Raw genomic sequence first — 18,501 nt, 5'->3', positions numbered from 1 at the left:
ACTACACGACCCCAGGAGGTGGGACCGAAGTCTGAGTCTGCCCAAGTCCCACCACCCCGCGTGGAGTGGGGCAAAGCCTGAGCCTCACCATCCCTGTAACCTGAGCCCCACCGCTCAGGGCTGTGGGGCTCAGGCGTCAGCCCCAAGCCCCAGCAATTCTAAGCCAGCCCTGGCGACCCCATTAAAAGTGGGATTGCAACCCACTTTGGGGTCCTGACCCACAGTTTGAGAACTGCTGGGCTAGATAATACTGAGTCCTGCCTCAGTGCAGGGGGCTGGACTAGACAACCCAGTGAGGTCCCTTGCAGCCCTACACTTCTAGGATTACCATCTAGGAGACTGTCAGACAAGGGGATTTCCTTCCACAGACTCTCGGCAGCTGCAGGGGGAGGGAACAAGGGATGTTAATAAAAAGACAGCCTTACTTCATCCTCTACACTTCAAATGCTCCAATGTTTTCTCTTCTTTTCTGTACCTGTAACAAAAGGTTAAAGGCTGCTGAAGGGTGCGCGGGCCATGGCTCTCGGCAGGCTGCATCTGTAACAGCAGGGTGCGGAAAGGTGCGCGGGCCATGGCTCTCGGCAGGCTGAATCTGTAACAGCAGGGTGCGGAAAGGTGCGCGGGCCCTGGCGTTCGGCAGGCTGCATCTGTAACAGCAGGGTGCGGAAGGGTGCGCGGGCCCTGGCGTTCGGCAGGCTGCATCTGTAACAGCAGGGTGCGGAAGGGTGCGCTGGAGCAGCACCATGGAAGTTTGCTGCTCTCCCACGAGGTGAAAAGCTCCCACACCAGCGGTCCCCACTGGGAGAAGACATCGTCGAGAATTGAACGGTGAATCTCCCATGCGTGATTTGCAGAAAACTGTCTGCACAGGCAGCCCGCTAGGGAGTTTTGCACCCCAGTAAACATGCTGCTGGTACGGCTATGCGATGGCTGATGCACCAGTTCCAGAGGACAACTACCTCTATGCACCCCCAGGCACGTTTATATAAAATACCAGTCTGTCGTCTGACATTGCTGAACTCGATGAGAGGGAGGAAGGTGTCGCAGGCTCCATGGACCACCCACAGTTCAAGTAAATGGATGCATTCCCTGGATCCCGTACGGTTGAGATGCCACAATTGTCCGTGTGAACAGCCCAACCCAAGAGGCAGGTGTCGGTAACAACGGTTGTCTTGGGAGTTGGGGTGAGGAAAGGAATTCCAGCTGAATCCACCAGACGACCGTCTAACACCTGCCTTGCCGTGTTTCTTGCCTTCTCCGTGGAGTGCATGAAGAGAAGCCAGGCTTGTAGGCAGCAAAGATGAAGGCCAGTGAACAGCATCACGTGTGTGCATCAGGCCACGTGACCAAGGCAGAGAAGGCGAGTTCTGACTGATGTCCTGAGGGATGGTCACCTGATGTGGAGACCCTGAACTGGCGGAAGGTGGAAGAGAAGACCTTTCTCCCTAGAAGGCCGAGTAGCTTGTGTCCCTTCTCAGAGGGAGTAGCCTTTGGGTGCCATTGCTTGGACCACTCTGTAGACACCAAAGAGCTAAGTGGGGGGTGACCAACAAAAACTCCCCCTTGGACAGAGCAAAGCAGAGCTCCTCAGCCCTCGTAGGGGTGGGAGCGAAGAAACCGGAGTGTGCCCACAATGGCCAAGGCCACGCCACTGGGAGTGGAAGGCTGCAGAATGCCTAGTTAGCTGTCCTGGGGCTCCTGGGCTTCCTCTGGCTCAACCTGTAGCTCTGCAGCCCCCGAGCACGAGCTCTGGGCATTGCGTCCGGCCGAGTCAGAGCGATGGAGTAACCAGCTCCTCCAGGGAGGACGACGAGATGGCTGGCTCCCCGCCGAATATGCTGACGAGGCCAGTACTGGGTGGCCAGGTGTAACGATGCTGGTTCTGGCGGGACCCAACAGGAGAGTGCCAATTCAGGACAAATTGCTTAGAGCAGGGCAGTTACAGCCCAAGGCTGGGGTTTCTCCATCTCTAAGGCAAACCAAACCAGCCAGCCAGAGAGGACTTTGGTTTTACCCCACTGGCTAACCACAAGTCACACAAGCAATCCTCTTAGACACTCCAGTTTCCCAGTATCACCACCAGTGCCACTCGTTATGGGGACAGATGGTTATGAAAACCAATACCCCAGTAAAAGAAAAAAGGTTCGCTCGATCCCAAAGGACCAAGCCCCAGACCCAGGTCAATATACAAATCAGATCTTACCCAATCACGCTGTTGCCAATCCTTTAGAATCTAAAATCTAAAGGTTTATTCATAAAAGGAAATAAATATAGATGAGAGCTAGAAGTGGTTAAATGGAATCAATGACACACAGTAACGACAAAGTTCTTGGTTCAGGCTTTTAGCAGCGATGGAATAAGCTGCAGGTTCAAATCAAGTCTCTGGAGAACATCCCCAGCTGGGGAGGGTCCTTCAGTCCTTGGTTCAAAACTTCAGGGTAGAAAAGTCCCTCCAGAGCTCAGAAGCAGGACTGAAGACAAGATGGAGGAGCTGCAGCAGGTTTTTATAGTCTCTTGCCATGTGGTCTCTGCTTTCTTTGTCCCAAAGACAAGCTGTCCATCCCATGGCCTGAAAAAACCTCAGAGTTCTGTCCATAGGCAGGTCCCTGCACACCTTGCTGAGTCACAAGGGGTGTCTGCCTTCTCTCAATGGGTCAGTTATGTAGCTGATGGTCCTTAATGAGCCATCAAGCAGGCTAGGGAGAGCTGACACCAACTTATCTGGGGTGTCACCCAAAAGCATATGTCACAGAGTCCCCGGGCAATGCTCTGGAACTGCTCCCTATGAAGCCAGGCAGGACTCTGGGGAAGTCTCCTTTCTGGGAGCAGCCTGTCTGCAGGACACACAGCTCACACAGCTTCCACCATCCTGGGTCTGACCTTGGAGCATTCAGCATCCTCTGCCCCTCCGTGCGCTTCCCACGGCCAGTCCGCTCAGGCGGGGTCCTGGGGAAGCCAGAGGGTCCTGTCCCCCAACTCCGCAGTCAGACGGGACTCTCAGCCAGCCAGTAAAACAGAAGGTTTATTAGACGGCAGGAACATGGTCTAACACAGAGCTTGTAGGTGCAGAGAACAGGACCCCTCAGCTGGGTCCGTTTTGGGGGGAAGTGAGCCAGACAACCATGTCTGCCCTTCACTCCATGTCCCCAGCCAGACCCAAAACCGAAACTCTCTCCAGCCGCTCCTCCGCTGGGCTTTGTCCCTTTCCCGGGCCAGGAGGGCACCGGATCCCTTTGTTCTCCAGCCCTTTAGCTCTCATCTTGCAGAGGGGAAGGGCCCAGGCCATCAGTTGCCAGGAAACAGGGTGTCGGCCATTCTCTGTGTCCAGTCCCCTGCACACACCTGCCCTCTAGGGCTCTGCAATGATCATACACCCTTATCCCACCACCTAGATACTTAAGAACTGCCTAGGGGAAACTGAGGCACCCCCACAGTATTCAGAGGAAACATTAAGAACAGTCCCACTTCGTCAAAGCATAGCACAAGTTTGAACTACAGACAGTATAGAGCCAATATTCATAACTTCAACTACAAAAATGATACACACATATAGACAGCATAATCATAACCAGCAAACCATAACCTTGTCTTAGACACCTCATTTGACCCCCTTTATATAAGATTTGGTGCCACTACAGGACCTTGGTTGCAATGATGATCTATACGATACCAGATTATGTCAATAACATCACACCTGTTTACCTGGACAGAAGACAATGGACAGAGGGGGGCTTGGGGCCGGTGACATCAGATGCCCAGCTGGGAAGCAGGGGGGCTCTGGGCTGGAGGGAGGGAGCAGGCAGAGCCCCCCTGGATACAGGGGAGATTTGAATGTGCTGTGCTGAGGGAGGCCAGGCCTGAGATCATGCGAGTTTCCCGTGTTGTGTTCAATGCTCAATAAACCTCCTGTTTTATGCTGGCTGAGAGTCACTCCTGTCTAGAGAACAGGGTTGCATCGTCCCCTTCGGGGGGTGAAGGCCCTGTGGGTCCAGAGCAAGTGGACTCCCTGAGGGGCCCACGGCGAGAGAAAGGCAGGCGTGCTAAGGCTCAGAGAGGTGTGGCTCCAGGAGGTGGAGGGGCTTAACCCCGACAGAGAGTGGACCCCCGGGAGAAGGGCTGTCTCACTGAAAGGGGCACCCGCCATGGACCACACGGGGCCAAGAGTGGGCACGATCGGTGAGTCCGTGACAACCTGGTAACAGAGGATGGTTCGCGGACGCCCCCTGTAGACGGTGGCCTGCAAGCGCAGGCGCTTGGCAGCGAGTGGCTGCCAGTGAAAGAATGAGGGTATTGAAAGAAACCAGCCTGGAAATGGTCTATAACCAGCTCCATAAGAGCGACCTGGCACATCTCTGCAGGGAGAGAGGGCTGAGCATCAGGAGGCTCACTAAGAAGTAGCTGATTGCTCAGCTTATAGAGAATGACGAGTCTGAGGAACAGGCTTCAGACCCCAGGGGGGCACCATCTTTTATGCCCTTGGTTTGGAGCATGAGGAGAGCTGAGGGTGGTGAAGCACTGGAATGGGTTACCTAGGGAGGGGGTGGAATCTCCTTCCTTAGAGGTTTTTAAGGCCCGGCTTGACAAAGCCCTGGCTGGGATGATTTAGTTGGGGTTGGTCCTGCTTTGAGCAGGGGGTTGGACTAGATGACCTCCTGGGGTCCCTTCCAGCCCTGATCTTCTATGTGCGGCCAACAGATACGGCTTGCAAAAAATCCCAGACTCAGGTGCCTGGTGCACACGCCTACCCCATGCGTGCAGCACAGCTAGGGGCCGTCACCTGAAGAATGTGAATTTTTGAGAGCCCAGAAAACTGATGAAGTTAGCGCTGCCCTGAGAAGTTGTGCTGGAAATCTGGGGGCAGACACGTGTGTGTCTTGCATAAAAAAGAAAAAGGCTGAATCATCACTGTAAATAGGATGGAACCTTAAGGACATCTTAGCCACAACATCCACACTCCTCACTGCACAGCCGCCCCTCTCCCGCAGGCAAAGGGGCCTGATAACAGAGGAAGCCCAGGTGTCCCCACTAACAGGCTCTTCAGCAAAGCATGAGGGGCTTCCAAATCTTTAAGGTGCTCTGTTTCCATCCTGACCTGCAACGCCACCTCCGCATGGCTTGGGGAAACCCCAGAGTCCCTGCAAACGCTGCCCAGCCGCTCTCAGGGACGTCCCAGCACAGGGCATTGTGGGATGCCATCCTGGGACCAAGGGGGGAACGTTTGCAGAAAAGGCTAAACCCACATTGCTGTGCTGACTGCCCCCGCGGACAATGGGAACGCAGAGAGCAGCACACCCAGGTCCCCACTGGTCCATCTCCACAGGGCTGCAGCTAACGGCTCTGCCAGAGACCCTCCCTGCTGCTCCGCAGCCACCCAGCAACCCTGGACCAAGCCACAGAGATTTTGACTCCAGCAACCCGGGGACAGTTTCATCTCCCCCGCACCCCAGACCCACACAGTACCTGTGCACCCTCACATTACAGCGACACCTCCCCCAGCCCCACCCAGACACATCCGCCCCCGCCACACACAACCTACCTCCCACCCACCCGCAGGCCTGACTGCTGGGGTGAGCACAACCCTCAGGATACAGCGCACTGCAAGCTCTGTACTCACGGCTGCTGGCGCTTTGCCCTGGCCGGCCGTCCCTCCCCCGAGCCCACACCCTCCAGGTGCTGATTTAGCTGTCGGCCGGGCAGTGATTCTGCACTGGTAGCATCACAGGCTGACTCCTGCCTGCGACGAGCCCCATCGCCCACTGGTTACATTTTCAAACAAGCACCTCTGTGTTTCTCCCAAGCTGCCCCTTGCTTGGGAGGGGCTCCCTGTGCATGTCCACAAAGTCTCTCACAACCCTCCTTTGCCATGAAGCCTACAAAATACTTAACAAGGATAGGGCGTGCTGAATGCCCCGCCCAATCCTGTCTCATTGCTCCCTGGACGCCCTCACCTGTCTGTCTCCAGCTGCTGACTTGTATCATACTCGACTGGATGCTTGCCGGGGAAGGCACCATCTTTGTTCTGTCTGTGCAGCGCCTAGCAGAGCAGGGTCCCAGTCTGTGGCCGGGCTCCTAGGCACTACACTAATGTAGATGAATAATAATCAGAATATTGCTAGGAAGGTGCTCGGACTGGGATAGCGTAGTTTGTATATTGATGGGAATCCACTTCAGATACCAGCACCCTTACAACAGGGTAACCAAACCCACAACAGGGGCCTGCATGGCTCTAACTGGACTGGCCGCAGGCTGATAAAGGCCAAGCGACATGACCACTGTGTGCAGCCCTGCCCATACACGCAGGCAGATTATTTTCTGATTTCTAAGTTTGTTCTTTATTTTAAACAGCAGAAGGAAGTTCCAGATGCTTCCCGTTACCATGCAGCAGCAATGCCAGGGTGGCAGAGCTAGGGAATGCAGAGGTTAAGCTGAACTCTTGCTTCACCTTAACTCCGCCCCTTGCACAAACACACTGCAATGCAGTCTCTGGTTCCGGTGGGCACACAGTCCTGCATCTGTGTCACCCCCACTCATGGTACATCAGGCAGACATCAGGTGTGCTGCAATTCACAGATGTCTGCTTCTTCAGCAGCACCAAGGTCTTTCCTAGCCCAGATTAGATTCTCTTCTCTGTATAAAATGGCCAGAACAAGTTCCATGGAGACATGAACAGTGGCGTAAGTGGCTGTCACGGAGTCCCCGGGCGAAGCTCTGGAACTGCACCCTGCGAAGCCAGTCAGGACTCTGGGGAAGTCTCCTTTCTGGGAGCAGCCTGTCTTCAGGACACACAGCTCACACAGCTTCCACCTTCCTGGGTGTGACCTCCGAGCCTTCAGCGTCCTCTGCCCCTCCGTGCACTTCCCACAGCGACTCCGCCCAGGCTTCCTGGGGAAGCCAGAGGGTCCTGCCCCCCAACTCCACATTCAGACGGGACTCTCAGCCAGCCAGTAAAACAGAGGTTTATTAGACGACAGCAACATGGTCTAAAACAGAGCTTGTAGGTGCAGAGAACAGGACCCCTCAGCTGGGTCCATTTTGGGGAGCAGTGAGCCAGACAACCACGTCTGCCCTTCACTCCATGTCTCAGCCAGCCCCAAACTGAAACTCCCTCCAGCCCCTCCTCCTCTGGGCTTTGTTCCTTTCCCGGGCCAGGAGGTCACCGGATTCCTTTGTTCTCCAACCCTTTAGCTCTCACCTTGCAGGGGGGGAGGGCCCAGGCCATCAGTGGCCAGGAAACAGGGTGTCGGCCATTCTCTGTGTCCAGACCCCTGCACACACCTGCCCTCTAGAGCTCTGCAATGACCATACACCCTTACCCCACCCCCTAGATACTTAAGAACTGCCTAGGGGAAACTGAGGCACCCCCACACTATTCAGAGCAACCATTAAGAACCGTCCCGCTTCGTCACAGTGGCAAAGCAGTGGGACTTGCTCTGGGGACAAACCAAGGGGCCAATGGGGCTCTGGCAAGACCAGCCACTAAGAGCAGAGTGTAAGGAAGCAAGGGTGACGGCTACACATGCTTGTGAACATCCCCCACCAGTGCGGGCAAGTTACACATGGCTGAAAAGCCACCCCGCAGCACGTGAGTTCCACTGACCCCAGACGTTTAGCTTGTATCCCCATTCCCAACCCCCTGAATTTAGCCCACATCTTTGGGAGGAGTCACAAGTGCCTCCCTCAGGGCTGGGGCTGGCCGGCCAAGCACTGCAGTCCTGAGAGGGGTTTTACTTCGGCACAGATACGCACATGAATTAAACTGTGTTAAATCTGAAACTGCTTCCCACCGATGCTCTCTGCGGAGCTGTAACAGCTGATGTTATCCCACGGTTTGGAGGGTTTATTAGCTAACCCCTCGGTAATGAAGCTGTTTAGTTAATTTCAGCTCTTCATAGACACTAGAATGACACGCTTAGACGGTACTTGGGAACCAGGCTGGACATTCATTTGAACAAGATTAGGCCTGTTTGTTACTTTAGGGACATTAATGTCATTCTGCAGATTACCGGTTTCAAACTATCGCTTGAAAATGTAATAATGGATTTCCAGCTTCACAGCGAAAGCTGAACTTTCCTCCTCAGTCAACAGGAAAACTGCTTCCTAGTGCTAACCAGCTCATTGCAGTAAATTTAGCCCTGTGCTTGCGGGAAGATATGGTAATGAACCACAACTGATTAAGAAGCTGTCGTTTCCCTGAAACTTCACGGTGCTCTTTCAGTGGGAAGCCATGTGTCTCAGCCTGTTTCTTTCTTACAAGTCTGTGTCACGAGGGCACAGGTGCAGCACGTGGCCTTTTCCGGGCACACTGTAGGTACTATAACTGAAAAGCATTTCCCTCCCTTCCCCCACACTCAGGGTGACCCAAGGACGACCAGTCGGGCCCATCTCCCAGTGACCAGGCCCAGACACTGCAGAGGCAGGTTTCTCTCCAGCCTCTGGCAGGGAGTGGGTGGCTCTGGCCCTGCATCAGACAGGTTTGGGCCCTTCCATTTTCCCCTGTAACTCTGGATGTTCTCCTCAGCCACAAGAACATCGAACCCTTTCCTGATCCCCCAGCCACTCGTGCCAGCAGTGAAGCCAGAGGCCGTGCGTTCCACAGGCTAGCTACACCCTGCCTAGCGAAGTGCTGATCCATCGGGGTGACATTTATCACCACCACGCACGAGGACAAGGCCACAGGTGCACAGGGGCTGCAGGGAACAGGGCTCACAGCATGGTCTATGGTACCATCTGAGGCCTGGGCTGGGGTACAGACCGCTCCTGCAGCGCCAAAGCAGCCTGACCGGACGCGTCGGGAGCTGTTCCCCACCCCGTACACCCAAGCACGGGCAGTGAGGGCAGCTGGCGGGTGGGGTCAGCCCCTTTGGCCCGGCCTGAGCCCAGCCGACAGAACATACCTCTTCCAGCAGGCGCTGGTCCAGGCAGTCTCCATCGGCGTTAAACAGCGAGTCCCAGCTCCCCTCTGCCGCAGCACTGCTGTCGCTCCGGGCTCCGGCACTGGACTGCTCAGGCCCTTCGGTGTTGCTGTCCCAGCAGGACATGCCGCCTTCGATCACACCACCATCATCCTCCCTTTCCGTCCCAGGCTCTCCATCAGCTCGCAAGCCATGTAATGGCCTCGCCACCCCGCCTGGACAGTCCAGCTCCTCAGCCAGGCTCCCTGCCGAGCAGCTGCCCGGGATCTCCGGAGACCGGCTGTGCTCCCTGCTCCCATGAGCTGGCGAGTGCTCGGTGTCCCCCAGTGCACTGGGGCCTGAGTCGCAGGGCATTTCCTCCCCACACAGCGGTGCGCTGCCTCTGGCCTTGTCCACACGCTCCGGGAGGGCCCCAGCGCCAGAGTCTGTCCTATGGGCTCTGCTGTGCGCTCTCGCCCTGGCACGCTCAGGCATGCCTCCTTCCTGCCCACACCCCTGCTCTGGACAGACAGCAGTGCTCCCCCCCTCGCTGTCAGACACGCTGCCTGCCCTCCCGCACGGCTGATCTGCGGCACCCTCCCCTGTAAGCTCGCACGCGCTTCCTGCGCTCTCCCCGCTTGAATCTGCGGCACCCTCCCCTGTAAGCTCGCACGCGCTTCCTGCGCTCTCCCCGCTTGAATCTGCGGCACCCTCCCCTGTAAGCTCGCACACGCTTCCTGCGCTCTCCCCGCTTGAATCTGCAGCACCCTCCCCTGTAAGCTCGCACACGCTTCCTGCGCTCTCCCTGCTCAGATCTGTGGCACCCTCCCCTGTAAGATCGCACATGCTTCCTGCGCTCTCCCTGCTCAGATCTGTGGCACCCTCCCCTGTAAGCTCGGCCACGTTTCCTGCGCCCTCCCCATTCTGATCTGTGGCACCCTCCCCTCTGAGCTCGCACATGTTTCCTGCGCTCTCCCCGCTCGGATCAGTGGCACACTCCCCTGTAAGCTTGCATGCGTTTCCTGCGCTCTCCCGGCTTGGATCTGCGGCACACTCCCCGCTCGGATCTGTGACACCCTCCCCGCTCGGATCTGTGACACCCTCCCCTGTAAGCTCGCACGCGCTTCCTGCGCTCTCCCCGCTCGGATCTGCGGCACCCTCCCCTCTGAGCTCGCACGCGCTTCCTGCGCTCTCCCCGCTCGGATCTGCGGCACCCTCCCCTCTGAGCTCGCACGCGTTTCCTGCGCTCTCCCTGCTCGGATCTGCGGCACCCTCCTCTGTAAGCTCGCACGCGTTTCCTGCGCTCTCCCTGCTCGGATCTGCGGCACCCTCCCCTCTGAGCTCGCACGCGCTTCCTGCGCTCTCCCTGCTCGGATCTGCAGCACCCTCCCCTCTGAGCTCACACGCGCTTCCTGCGCTCTCCCCGCTCGGAGCTGGGATGCTCTTGCCTGCACATTCAGATGCGCCACCTGTGCTCCCCGCTGCCTGCTCTGATATTTCATCCCTGCTCTCATTCCTAGGCTGAGAGGAAGGGCCTCGCCGGGCCAGTGAGCCCCCAAGCCTCTGCTTCTGTGCCTGCTGCTCCCCTCCACGTGGCGGCACGAGCAGGAGACTAGATGTTTCCACCAAGAGATAGGAACAAGGCCCAGTACCTGTCCTTGAATCCCAGCACCTTGGGCTTAGCTCCCAGAGCCCTGGCTGGCTGGGCACCTGCTCCTCACTGCCCCCTGGCCGAGCGGGAGCCTGATCCAGGCGGGGCTCCTGAGGGCTGGGCTGTTCACTGTGGAGGTTTGTTTCCAGCCGCACACACGGCTGCTCCTCTGGGGCCAGATGGTTTTGGTGGCGTGTGCGACGCTGATCCCAGCCCTCAGCAGAGGCTCCTTGGGACTGCCCTGGGGCGCTGCCCCGTTTCCTGTCCCCCAGGGGTACGCGCTTCCTTGTTTTCCCCTCCGACCTCCTCCCCTCTCTGGCCACGGGCTCATGGGCTCCAGTGCTGGGGCTCTGCCTCTCGCAGCTGCCTTTGGCACCCTCCTTCTGCAGCACACGGCGGTTTTCCTCCTCCCTCCGGCTCCCCATGGTCCATGCACCACTGGCAGGGCCTGCTCCTTGGGCTGCCATCTCCCGTCGCGCTTTGGGCACGTAGAGGGCCATGTCAGGCTTCCTGGGCCGGACCCGGCTCTTCTCCCCCTCCTGCTGCATGGTGACACCTCCACCTGCCAGGGAGAGAAAGCATTAAATCATTGCCAAGGCAGCAATGCGACGGGACCCCCCGGGGCCGAGCCGACGGGACCCCCCGGGGCCGAGCCGCACAGGCTGTTGGGGGCCTGGGACAAAATCCAAAACTAAGGCCCCCTCCCTTCCAACCCATTGCCATGGAGACCAAAGGGGCCCTGGGGAGGGGGCTGGAGAGACAGCCTGCCCTGCACTCGCCCTGCAGCAGCAGCTCCTGTCCCAGGGGCAGGGCCCTGCCGCCCGTCCCTCACCATGGGGCTGGCCAGGCTGAATTGGAGTGAGTTGCACTGCAACCCTACAAGCCAGGTCTCTACACGGCTCACTCTAACCCCAGGGGCTCCAGGGCCTCCGACAAACTATCCCTCCCCTCCCAGGCAGCCCGGCCCACAGGATCCAGTGGGGCAGCCCCATAGCTAGGTCCTGCTGCTGAGCTTGCAGCAAGGGCAAGCCAGTTACAGCCCCGCAGACAGGACCGTGCCCCAAGGGGCATAACCACGCAAAAGATCCTCTGTCCTGGAGGACAGCAGCTCGCTGGGCCTTTCCGGCCACAGCCCTGCTCCCTGCCTGCCCTCGCTGCACAGCACCAGCACCAAGGCTCCCTCCTGCGCTACGTTACCCCCACTTCTCCTCCGGCCTCCAACCGCTCTACCGCCTTGAGCGATCTCAGAGCCTCCAGCGTACAAAGGGGTGGGGGGGTCCCTACAGCTGTAAGCTCCTCTGCGCGCGAGAGCGCGAGCGTGTGTGCACCCACGCCCGCAGAGCCCACCACGAGGCCGTGTGCACCCACGCCCGCAGAGCCTCTATCTCAACTGGGGTTTCTGGATGCCACTGAAATACACCAAGCCACCACTGCAGTTCTGGCCAGCCTGGCTGCACAGGACACTCCAGTGGAGAAGACCCCAGTGCTTAATTTGTGACAGGGCTTGCCAGGGGAGAGCCCCGGTGTCTCCGGGCCGTGGCAGGGCCAGGCCCTGGCCCCTCTGGGCTTTGCCACCTCAGTTATAAAGTAAACAAATGGCCTGAGCCCCGGCCCCTCCTTCATGACACTTGACGCCCTGGATCACCCAGCACGGTGCCCAGGCCAGTGTCCGTAGGGGACACAGCGCACAGTGCCAAACACTCACCCCAGTGCTAAGGTGACTCTGACCTCAGGAAAGGGGGGACCATGGTGACCCAAGCAAGGCTAGTTAATACATCCACCCACCCCGCCTCCAGTAAACACAGACCGGCTACGACATACTGCCCCACAGGGAACACGACACTGCGCCAAGATGGGGCCAGCCCCCCAGTGAGCCCTTCCCAGCCCAGCTCCTGACTCGGTAACACCACAGCCTGCAGCTCACTGCAACAGCCAACACGAAACCCTGCAGGCGGATTTCCGAGGGGCTCAGAGCCACCGGCCCTGCCGCTCAGCACTTCGCACTGTCAGTCCTCTACTTTCCTGGAGGTTTCTAAGCAGCGGAACGTGGCCTCCATCACTGCCCGGGCCTGCGTGTGCAGAGCCACCGGCAGACAATCAGTACCGAGCTCTGCCGGGGCAGCCCTGCCTGCAGAACGGGCTCATGAGGGGCCGGGCACGCAGCCGCGCCCAAACAGCGAAAGAAGAATGGTGTGCGGGGCTCCCCGCAGCCTGGGCCAGCTGGGTTACAGGTCTGCGCCTGGAGAGCCACCGTAAGACAATCATAAGAACATAAAAACAGCCACATTGGGTCAGCCCAAAGGTCCACCTCGCCCAAGATCCTGTTTTCCGACAGTGGCCAATACCAGATGCCCCAGAGGGAATGAACAGACCAGGTAACATCCAGTGAGCCATCCCATGTCACCTGTTCCCACCTTCTGGCAGACAGAGGCTCGGGACACCATCAGTACTGAGCTCTGCAGCCTGCAGCTCACCTGCGGCAGAACGGGCTTACGAGGGGCCGGGAACGCAGCCGTGCCCGGAGAGCGGCAGCAGAATGGTGTGCGGGGCTCCCTGCGGCTTAGCAGCTCCACAGCTCGTGTCCAACGTACGAGGGTGGTTTCCTACCTGCCAGCCCCACTTCTCCGCCTGGCGCCAAGAGTTCGTTCTCAGGCCTTGGCCCCAGCAATGACAGCTCTGCCTCTGTCCCCCATCACCCGTGCAGCCCCGCTGCCTGCAGCGAGCACAGCTAGGTGTCACCGACAGGCCGCAGCACCGGGGCTCAGGCCAAGGAGGGAGAGGTTGGCTGGGCTAAGGAGCAAAAAGCAGGAAACCGTTATTAATGTCATCAAGATGAGAGACAGCCTCAAGCCCCCAATCAGCAGAGACGACCCTCCTACCTCGGGGCAGTTCTGCCGAGTAGGAGGCAGCTGGTTTTTAGTCACTGTTCACAGCAGGACCAGCTAAGGACACAGCTGTCCTACTGACACCATCCGCACGGAGAGACTCCTGTAGACATCAGCTCTGCTGCTACCACGGCCCCGCAGATGGTCTCGCAGAGCCAAACATCGCCGGGCATTTGAAGGTGTGCTTAAGGAAGCGCATTCTAATAGCTTATCGTTCAGGGTTTGTATTTGCTGGCCTGGCGTCACCCCTCACTGAGGACTAGCCTCTTGCCTGGGTTAAACACTAGCTCCATTTTATTGGGCACTTGTTACCGACCTTTTGAGAGCACTTGGTGCCGTAACAGCTGCAGAGCAGTCAAGCTGGCCTGTGTGCAAAGCCCATCCGACATTTGGGGAGTGGGCTTCTTCTTCCCCTTCATAGAATCATAGAATATCAGGGTTGGAAGGGACCCCAGAAGGTCATCTAGTCCAACCCCCTGCTCAAAGCAGGACCAATTCCCAGTTAAATCATCCCAGCCAGGGCTTTGTCAAGCCTGACCTTAAAAACCTCTAAGGAAGGAGATTCTACCACCTCCCTAGGTAACGCATTCCAGTGTTTCACCACCCTCTTAGTGAAAAAGTTTTTCCTAATATCCAATCTAAACCTTCCCCACTGCAACTTGAGACCATTACTCCTCGTTCTGTCATCTGCTACCATTGAGAACAGTCTAGAGCCATCCTCTTTGGAACCCCCTTTCAGGTAGTTGAAAGCAGCTATCAAATCCCCCCTCATTCTTCTCTTCTGCAGGCTAAACAATCCCAGCTCCCTCAGCCTCTCCTCATAACTCATGTGTTCCAGTCCCCTAATCATTTTTGTTGCCCTTCGCTGGACTCTCTCCAATTTATCCACATCCTTCTTGAAGTGTGGGGCCCAAAACTGGACACAGTACTCCAGATGAGGCCTCACCAATGTCGAATAGAGGGGAACGATCACGTCCCTCGATCTGCTCGCTATGCCCCTACTTATACATCCCAAAATGCCATTGGCCTTCTTGGCAACAAGGGCACACTGCTGACTCATATCCAGCTTCTCGTCCACTGTCACCCCTAGGTCCTTTTCCGCAGAACTGCTGCCTAGCCATTCGGTCCCTAGTCTGTAGCTGTGCATTGGGTTCTTCCGTCCTAAGTGCAGGACCCTGCACTTATCCTTATTGAACCTCATCAGATTCCTTTTGGCCCAATCTTCCAATTGGTCTAGGTCCTTCTGTATCCTATCCCTCCCCTCCAGCGTATCTACCACTCCTCCCAGTTTAGTATCATCCGCAAATTTGCTGAGAGTGCAATCCACACCATCCTCCAGATCATTTATGAAGATATTGAATAAAACCGGCCCCAGGACCGACCCTTGGGGCACTCCACTTGATACCGGCTGCCAACTAGACATGGAGCCATTGATCACTACCCGTTGAGCCCGACAATCTAGCCAGCTTTCTACCCACCTTATAGTGCATTCATCCAGCCCATACTTCCTTAACTTGCTGACAAGAATACTTTGGGAGACCGTGTCAAAAGCTTTGCTAAAGTCAAGAAACAATACATCCACTGCTTTCCCTTCATCCACAGAACCAGTAATCTCATCATAAAAGGCGATTAGATTAGTCAGGCATGACCTTCCCTTGGTGAATCCATGCTGGCTGTTCCTGATCACTTTCCTCTCATGCAAGTGCTTCAGGATTGATTCTTTGAGGACCTGCTCCATGATTTTTCCAGGGACTGAGGTGAGGCTGACTGGCCTGTAGTTCCCAGGATCCTCCTCCTTCCCTTTTTTAAAGATTGGCACTACATTAGCCTTTTTCCAGTCATCCGGGACTTCCCCGGTTCGCCACGAGTTTTCAAAGATAATGGCTCTGCAATCACAGCCGCCAATTCCTTCAGCACTCTCGGATGCTGTCACGGAGTCCCTGGGCGATGCTCTGGAACTGCTCCCCATGAAGCCAGTCAGGACTCTGGGGTAGTCGCCTTTCTGTGAGCAGCCTGTCTTCAGGACACACAGCTCACCCAGCTTCCACCTTCCTGGGTCTGACCTCGGAGCATTCAGCATCCTCTGCCCCTCCGTGCGCTTCCCCACAGCGAGTCCACTCAGGTGGGGCTCCTGGGGAAGCCAGAGGGTCCTGCACCCCAACTCCGCAGTCAGACGTGACTCTCAGCCAGCCAGTAAAACAGAAGGTTTATTAGACGACAGGAACATGGTCTAAAACAGAGCTTGCAGGTGCAGAGAACGGGACCCCTCAGCTGGGTCCATTTTGGGGGGCAGTGAGCCAGACAACCACATCTGCCCTTCACTCCATGTCCCAGCCAGCCCCAAACTGAAACTCCCTCCAGCCCCTCCTCCTCTGGGCTTTGTTCCTTTCCCGGGCCAGGTGGTCACCTGATTCCTTTGTTCTCCAACCCTTTAGCTCTCACCTCGCAGGGGGAAGGGCCCAGGCCATCAGTTGCCAGGAAACAGGGTGTCGGCCATTCTCTGTGTCCAGACTCCTGCACACACCGGCCCTCTAGGGCTCTGCAATGATCATACACCCTTACCCCACCACCTAGATACTTAAGAACTGCCTAGGGGAAACTGAGGCACCCCCACACTATTCAGAGGAAACATTAAGAACAGTCCCACTTCATCACATCTCTCCCCCTTCGAGATCGAACTGAGCGGGGTCACTTTAGCCGGTGCCCTGGGGAAGTTCGAAGCCACCAACGTTCCCATGGATGCCCCAGCATCTCTCCCATTCCTTGGTAGGAGTTACACCAGGCCCTTCCAGTTTCACGCCCTCCCTTAGGTCAGGGGTGGTCGATAGCACTCGCAGGCCGCATGTGGGAAGGTTTATGCAGCCCATGCCCTTTGGCCACCCCAAGAATGTCTCCCCATTGACCATCACCTTCTGCTCCCACTGGAGATCCGAGGGGCCTGGCCCCAGGAAACTCCACACAGACATATAGGTTGGGACCAGGAGTGGGAGCCTGTCCACCTCCCCAACCATCTGGATGACGGAGTCTATGGCCTTGGGACCCAGCAAGGGAGCTAGACACTGGGGCTTTTCCACAGGGTCCCCTTGGTTCAAATCGCCAGCCTGCTCAAAGGCAGTGAGGTGGCATCCACATCCCCCCCTCCTTAACCAGGGGCAGCAATTTAGTCTCGAGGTTCCCTGCGGAACTGGCCGCCCAGGGTCTATCCCCACTCACCCCTGGGGGGTCCCCTAGGCCTCTCCGCCCCACCACCGCCAGTTCATGCTGCTGCTGCTTCTGCAGCTCTTTCTCGGGCTCTCGCTGTCTCCCACGGCCCTCTGGCTCTCTCGGACTCAGCTCCAATCCCGTCCGTCTCCGATCCCCCGATGGGGAACCCGATCGTGAAGACCCTCGTCTGGCCGGGGACAGGAGTCTTGGGGATGCCTGGCTCCCACTCCAGCTGCTCCCAGATCCTGCTATAGCCCCATTTGGGGTCAGGAATCTGTTCCTTAGAGCGGTCATCCTCCTCCAGCTGCACGATTAACTGTGCTTTGGTGAACTTTCCAACGCTCAACCCTCTCTTTCTGCACAGGGTTACAATGTCCTTCTTAAGGAGACAGTGACAGGCCGTCACTCCGCTCTTCCCAAGCTGTTGTGGACTCACAGGCCCGTGTGTTCTCAGCTCCCCACGGTTTCCAGGGAGAACCCCTCGTGTGCCAGCCCTTCTCGAGGTCACCACCTCTTTGCCAGGGTCGAGCTGCAGACTCCTCCGCCCCTGAGACTGCTCACTGCAGTCCCCAGGGGGACCCCATTACTGCACAGTCCTTCTCGCTGGTCACACACTCCCAGGGGTTAACCGCCCCCAGAAACCGCTCCTCTCTGAGCCTTCAGCAGGCCTGGTCCTCATCAGTCCCCCTTCGTTTTACTGCTCCCCAGTCACTTACTGCAGGAAGTGCCATCCACGGGGTGCAGTACATCCCACCGCTGCCACCAGTTGTCACGGAGTCCCTGGGCGATGCTCTGGAACTGCTCCCCATGAAGCCAGTCAGGACTCTGGGGTAGTTGCCTTTCTGTGAGCAGCCTGTCTTCAGGACACACAGCTCACACAGCTTCCACCTTCCTGGGTCTGACCTCGGAGCATTCAGCATCCTCTGCCCCTCCGTGCGCTTCCCCACAGCGAGTCCACTCAGGTGGGGCTCCTGGGGAAGCCAGAGGGTCCTGCACCCCAACTCCGCAGTCAGACGTGACTCTCAGCCAGCCAGTAAAACAGAAGGTTTATTAGACGACAGGAACATGGTCTAAAACAGAGCTTGCAGGTGCAGAGAACGGGACTCCTCAGCTGGGTCCATTTTGGGGGGCAGTGAGCCAGACAACCACATCTGCCCTTCACTCCATGTCCCAGCCAGCCCCAAACTGAAACTCCCTCCAGCCCCTCCTCCTCTGGGCTTTGTTCCTTTCCCGGGCCAGGTGGTCACCTGATTCCTTTGTTCTCCAACCCTTTAGCTCTCACCTCGCAGGGGGAAGGGCCCAGGCCATCAGTTGCCAGGAAACAGGGTGTCGGCCATTCTCTGTGTCCAGACTCCTGCACACACCGGCCCTCTAGGGCTCTGCAATGATCATACACCCTTACCCCACCACCTAGATACTTAAGAACTGCCTAGGGGAAACTGAGGCACCCCCACACTATTCAGAGGAAACATTAAGAACAGTCCCACTTCGTCACAGATGCAACTCGTCCGGCCCCATGGACTTGTGCACGTCCAGCTTTTCTAAATAGTCCCTAACCGCCTCTATCTCCACAGAGGGCTGGCCATCTCTTCCCCATTTTGTGATGCCCAGCGCAGCAGTCTGGGAGCTGACCTTGTTAGTGAAAACAGAGGCAAAAAAAGCATTGAGTACATTAGCTTTTTCCACATCCTCTGTCACTAGGTTGCCTCCCTCATTCAGTAAGGGGCCCACACATTCCTTGGCTTTCTTCTTGTTGCCAACATACCTGAAGAAACCCTTCTTGTTACTCTTGACATCTCTGGCTAGCTGCAGCTCCAGGTGCGATTTGGCCCTCCTGATAACATTCCTACATGCCCGAGCAATATTTTTA

At 57.2% G+C, this 18,501-nt stretch overlaps 1 protein-coding gene across 6 annotated transcripts in view; it reads right to left on the bottom strand.

Moving 5' to 3' along the window:
- Positions 1-18,501, bottom strand: part of R3HCC1L (R3H domain and coiled-coil containing 1 like) — a 54,385-nt gene that overhangs the window by 11,422 nt on the left and 24,462 nt on the right. For 4 of the 6 annotated variants that reach the window (XM_084635640.1, XM_084635643.1, XM_084635641.1 and 1 more), the window contains exon 2: positions 8,895-11,104. In XM_084635640.1, coding sequence (XP_084491766.1) covers positions 8,895-11,090 — 2,196 coding nt within the window. In that variant the 5' untranslated portion in view covers positions 11,091-11,104. Of the gene's footprint in view, positions 1-8,894; positions 11,105-15,076; positions 15,097-16,640; positions 17,332-18,501 lie in introns of those variants that run through there. The other 2 variants (XR_014712566.1, XM_084635642.1) reach the window with 2 other exon arrangements.

This window comes from Lepidochelys olivacea (assembly GCF_965140295.1).
Source record: "Lepidochelys olivacea isolate rLepOli2 genome assembly, chromosome: 7".
In the NCBI taxonomy this organism is placed as follows: domain Eukaryota; kingdom Metazoa; phylum Chordata; order Testudines; family Cheloniidae; genus Lepidochelys; species Lepidochelys olivacea.
This window is presented reverse-complemented; position numbering and strand designations above follow the sequence as displayed.